The 6,227-nt window shown below is 35.8% G+C and overlaps 1 protein-coding gene across 1 annotated transcript in view; it reads left to right on the top strand.

Moving 5' to 3' along the window:
• LOC113228360 (GATA zinc finger domain-containing protein 14-like) overlaps positions 1–5,960 on the top strand; it is a 9,719-nt gene extending 3,759 nt beyond the window's left edge. The window contains exons 3-4 of the mRNA XM_026461632.1: positions 451–514; positions 3,156–5,960. Coding sequence (XP_026317417.1) covers positions 451–514; positions 3,156–4,426 — 1,335 coding nt within the window. The 3' untranslated portion in view covers positions 4,427–5,960. The remainder of the gene's footprint in view (positions 1–450; positions 515–3,155) is intronic.
• The last annotated feature ends 267 nt before the right edge of the window (positions 5,961–6,227 follow it).

The raw sequence follows: 6,227 nt of genomic DNA, 5'->3' as shown, positions 1-6,227 counted from the left end.
TTTTTTTCGTGGTTTTTGTATTAGACCCGTCGTCCATTTATTTGTAAGTCAATGGATATCAAACATATTATATGCAATATAAGCTAACATTTAATTTTTATTTACATCACACAAAGGAAAGAATGTTTTATTAAGAAATTTTAAATTGGAAAACTTTGATAGTTCAAAATATTTATTCCAATAACAGTTACACAGTATCTTAATAACCTTTATTTTCTAAACATTTTTTATATTACTATCGCGTCTATACATCGAGCATTTGTTTCTAATTTTGGACTAATATTCGTACAATGTAATATACTAAACAACTAATCTACACGTATTGCAATTGTCGGCAACGTGTGGCGCAATCTGGTGTCAGGCAACCGGCCGCGGAATCGCCAATATGTCATCGGCCAAAACTCTACCTTCATAAAGGTGATGAATGAACATTATGTCTTGTTGTTACAGATGCAGCAGCAAATGGCTCAGGCTATATATCTCCAAACAATGCTAGCAATGCAAACGGCTAACGGTATGTTACCATTACACAGATTCTCCATCCCCACTAACTGACATTTAAATCGTAACCGAATAAGACCTACAATCCTGTGAAGCTTTCAAATGCGAACATTCTTTTTTTCAAAGCCACCGGACTTGCTGTTGACAACTACCAAGCTTTGGAATATCGAATATATAACCAGAAATACAGACGAAATAAGGGCCATCCATCCCTGGAAACTCATCAGGCGAATGGGCCTTATATCGCTTTTAAATATCAACTCTCGTTTGTGCTGAAATCACAAATTAGAAAGCTGAAATAGTACAGCGCCAACAACTGACCTGTTTGTAAATCTCCTCAAACATATTCTGTATTTATTGTAATAACGATAATATTTCTAACAATAAGGGGCTGTTCCATTCGGTGGTGTGGGAAAAACAGCAAAACATTTAATTATAAAACAAACGGAATCACATTTCGTCCATTATGGCAAAACTCAAGTTAAACTGGTCGAAATGATTTTACGACATCCGTCAATTGTTTCGAATTCGGACTGACCAATCGGAGCGCAGTTGTCATCTTAATGATTTGGCAGAATAATTTTCAAACAAATTAAATGACATTTCGTCTCTATTTCTGGTTATACACACGATGCTTTGGAGCAAAGGTAGGGTCTAGGATGGAACGAGCTCGCCTAGAAGATGCCTATTTAGTCGCACCTTATAGATACTTGAGTTGTATGTGCTCGAAAAATTTCATCTACAGGGCAGGCAGAGCTTTCATCCCAAGAATTCGCACCAAGTGTTTTTTTTTCCACATTTACATGACGAACTGTTAAGATGTGAAATTCCCTGCCTGCAGACTTACTCTATTTAGGCCTTTTCACGGCGAGGGCCTATTCAAGGCGAGAGAGAATAGGCATTATTTAGGTGTGGATTTATTATTATGGAGAAAACTTAAATAATTAATTTAACGAATAATTCGTTTAATTAACAAAACTGGCAGCGAGTGCGCTGTGCCGTTACAGAATCCGTCATTAACTCAGCCTATTGTCGTCTCACTGAAGGTACTACGACGCTGTTTTTCAGTGAATCCGGTAACAGAAAGACGTATGGCACGGAACATAGCAGATGTAGAACTAGATTACGTTGTCATAAGCACTATTTCAACAGAAAACTAAATTATTTTAAAAAAGTGTACACATACCTTATAAATTTTTAAGTAACGGTTTATAAATCTCAAAGGTTAATAAATCTCATTTACATAGTCAAAAATTTTATTATAATCAAATAAACAACGAATTAATAAGTAACATAATGCAAAAATATATCCTCGACACATTACCAGCTACAATGGAGATTTTTTAAATTTAAATAAACGCTCTTTGAATTACTTTTAGTTTTAAAGTCAAAAAGTGACGATAGATTTAATGGATCCTTTGCATCTGCTGTCAGGCAACCTAACAGTGACAATAATTTAAACCCCTGATGCATGGTAAGAGAGGTAGATACATTGAAATACACGGTGATAAATAAATTTCTGGTGACCTCTATGCTGCGCCTTAAGACATACTAACTAAATAAGTAAATGAGTATAAGGAACATAAGAAATACAATTTATAAAGTTCTTGGCTAATTTTAGTATTTCTGATACCACTAATTATATTCATTAGTTGTCAATATACAAATAAATATTGTGATTCAACAAACTAAAAATATTTTGAATAAAATAATAATTAAATTAGGCTTCAAATACTGAAGAGTAAAACGGTTCATTAACAAGGCATTCAAATAAATTTCTTTTAAATGTCACAATATCCTTAATGTTCCTAATGTCCGATGGTAATTTATTATAAATCAACCGTTCTGCCACAGAGGCAGTAAAAAGCAGATTAAAGGCAGATCTACCACCTACGCTGTCAAGTTTATTAACTCTTTAAAAGAATTTTGGATTGCCTCTGATGAAAACTGCGATGTTATAAAGGATGGAAAGTCTAAGGAGTTAGAAGACTGTCTATATGTATCTGTATGTCGGTATGGCATCGTAGCTTTCAAACGGAGTGAGCATTCTAATAGTGATTTCTTTTTATTTAAATTTTATCGGGATTTCAAAATAATAAGGATTATCCGCTCTTTTCCCAGTTAGTCTAGGAAACAGATTTGTGGTGCGGATGTGGATGGAAGGGCTTTAAGAGGACGTTCCAGAAGGACTTAGATTGACCAGATCAGTGATGTCCTCAAAAAGGCTGGGATCCGAAATGGCGTTGTGTCAGGATATAGTAATACCCGTTTTCTCTGACTACCCCTCCTTTGAGACAAGGGCGTGTGCTTATGTATGTATGTAGGGAGTCATAATTAATATTTATTTTATTTCCATGTGTCTAACGAACATGAAATTTGGTATACCTTCTATGGAAATGTTATGACATTAATATGTTAACTTTCATCTGATACTGCAACGCTATGCAGAACGACATGGTCGTGACCACGTCATCTGTGACCCTGGATTTTTCTTTGCAGAATGAGTTGCTATAAAGAGTATTTTTCACACCGCATGACGTGTCCACAGTACTGTAGCTTTCTCTGTTTTATCATTTTCAGGAGCTTCAAGCCTTTTTGCATTCAATACCTATTATATGCGCAACATCTAATAATTAATTATTTTTTACTTACAGGATCTCGACTACCTCCACCACTAGATGCAAAAATCCCCACCAATCTACCAACCCCATCGATATCAGACCTAGAACAATTATTGCAAACACGAAAAACCGAAAAGGAAATAAACACCAACACAGAAAATCAAGAATTAAATCTAAAAAATCAAAACATGTCTTACAAATGCACAGAGTGTTCAAAATGTTTCAAAGACCCGGATGTTTTTGTTCTACACAAAAGAACACATGGCAGTAAGAGAGAGGTCGAAAATGCAAATTTAGCTAGAGGAAGTGAGAAGGAAAACATCGACGCTAATAATGACTATTCAAGTCAAGAAACTCTAAGAGCTAATCCTATATTGGCTAATTTATTAAAATCAGGTGTGCCTCCAACGAATTTGCTTTCAAATTTACCAGAAATGTCTATGCCTAATGTTTTTGATGCGAATAACGTATTGAGTATAGAAAATCAAATAATGACAACTTTAGCCGCGAATATGGAGAATTATATTAGAAATTTATCAAATTTACTTTCTGTGCAAGCGAAAAATGGGGAAGACATTGATCCGAATAATTCTGATGAAGAAGATCATGATTCTGATCAAGAACAGGTTAATTCTGACCAAGAACGGCATAATTCTGACCAAGATCTGCATAATTCTGATCAAGAACTGCATGATTCTGATCCAGAACAACGTGATTCTGACCCAGAACACCATAATTCTGATCAAGAACAGCATAATAGTGATGAACACACTCATAATTTATTTCAAGGTGATCGCAATTCTGACATATGTGATGAAAACAGTGATTTTGATAATGATTATTTAAATGAGAAAGTCTCCAATAGTAAATATAATGATGTGATGGATAGAAATAATGATTTCGTCAGAAACGGTCATATTTCAGATCATAGTGTTCAAGATAGTGGGGATATTGACATTAGTAATCAGAGTACCAAACTAAATGATCAGACTTTTGACAATAATTATCAAAACTACCATCAAGCAGATCAAAATTCTGGTCAGTCTTACAGTCAGAATTACAGTCATGATTTCCAAAATTATGACAATAATAGCCAAAATTATCATCAAGATGAGAACAATTCTCTTAAAGACGTTCAGAGTTTTGACAGTGACTGTCAGAATTGCCATCAAGATACCTGTAATTCTGACAATGATTGTCAGAATCATAATCAGAATTGTAATGATAATCAGAATTTTGACAAAATAGGTCAAATGTTAGAAACTAAGGGTTCCATATTAAATGAACCCAGCTGTGATAAATAAGACTTAAATCGATCGAAAGACTCTTAATCATAGACAAAACTGTGTATTTTTTCTTCTAGTAGGGTAAGTTTTTTTTTATTATGTGGCTCAATTATGAAGATTGTTACCGTTACTTTCCGTGCTGAAACTCGTAAACGAAATCAAAACAAATGATGTCGACTAAATGGCACTAAAAACCCGCGGAGTTGTTGCAAGTAGTATCGGTTTATATCGTTAGATGGCGCTGTACTTGAAATCGTCATATTGAAGTCTGCCATCAGAAATCACCGATCAAATTCATGTCTTAATAAACGTAATAAACACACGTCTTCCTTAATCTTCATGTTGGCGAAATAATCTATTGCATCGATGAAGCTATATCACTTGATAAAAAGCACTACTACCCAATCGTAGAGCTGAGATTCTATTGAATATAAAAATCTTGAGTTTGCTCTTTGTAAATTGATACTGTTCGAACCAACCTAAACTTAATGGATCACTCCCATGGGTTTTCGTCGCCTAAATAAGCAGAAATTGTACAATAACCTTATGTATATAGCGTTTTTTCCACAAATGGCGAATTTACGGTTTTCAGTACGGCGATTAACAGAGACGTGGTTTATTTGTCCACATTAATACTAAGCGACTTCAGCGCTGTGAACTCATGGCAGACACTAAAGACAACGTTTTTAGTTGCTCATAAACCTCTTAAGGGTTGGATCTTATTTGTCCGCTTATACTAACATTGTATTTTACATGAGGTATCTTCAATGGCTTTAACAAGTTTTAGCATCGACCATGCTGACGAAATCCCATATAAAACACTGGTTTAGTAATGACGTAGTAGTAAGAGAGTCACTACGCTTATCGACATTATCGCATTAAGTCGGTTAGAAAAACTTTTATGTCCATATAATAATACTCAGGACGCACAGAGGTGGTAGCGGGTGCGTTTCTCGCGCGGAAATTTTTGTAATGTACGAGTTCATATGAGGCGGCTGCGAGTTGTATTCCATTGAGTTCTATACAACCGTCCACACTTTAGCTGGCTTTCGTGGTCTATTTTTTCATAACTCTTGAGTATGTTTTATTGAGTTCCAATATGAATTAGTCATTCATCATTACCCGACAGCGATGTGGTTTATTGTTTAAAATCTGTTTTGAAAATGAAACGTGGCCGCTTTTGGTGTCACACTGGTCGCCTTCGGGCCGCTATTCCGCCTCAAACAAGCTAGGAACTGCTGTGTAGTACTCCCCAGTACGCCCCCCGACCGCTTTAACCGTGTGTGGTCTGGGCTTAAGGATGAAAAAGACGTTTGTCCGAAGAGAGTTGTCGCATTGGCTCGTAAGACGCGTCTCGACTGAAATTCAAATGATCTCATCGAGATTGCCGAATGAGTCCGAAGGTCATATTTTATATACCCCCGATCCGAAACCATGGCGAACGGCGGCTCTGATGCTCAAGGTCTCATCAAGGGCGAATCGGCTTAATGCGACGAATTGTGGTAAAACATGGACGCCTCAAACCGATTCTACGTCTATAAGTGTAGTGACTTCCTAAACCGGGGATCCAACTCGTAAAGTTTTGCAGTCTATCGTCTGTCTTTTTTGAAGACGGAGTAAAATGACATTTGTGGGGTTGCCAGCTTTCATAAAATTTAAAATAGTTATGTAATTTTTGTCGATAATTCTATCGATAGATTGTGAAAGAAAAAAAATTGGCAAAAATTACTAAATTGTGAATGTTACGACGTTCTAATGATTACTAATTACGTTATTGGCTTCTTTATTCTTATTTTGACGGTTAGCCTACTAGTATCGA

The sequence above is a fragment of the Hyposmocoma kahamanoa genome, unplaced genomic scaffold (assembly GCF_003589595.1).
Source record: "Hyposmocoma kahamanoa isolate Upper Pololo Valley unplaced genomic scaffold, ASM358959v1 228, whole genome shotgun sequence".
NCBI lineage: Eukaryota > Metazoa > Arthropoda > Insecta > Lepidoptera > Cosmopterigidae > Hyposmocoma > Hyposmocoma kahamanoa.
Note: the sequence above shows the minus strand (reverse complement) of the source record. Positions and strands in the feature narration are given on the sequence as shown.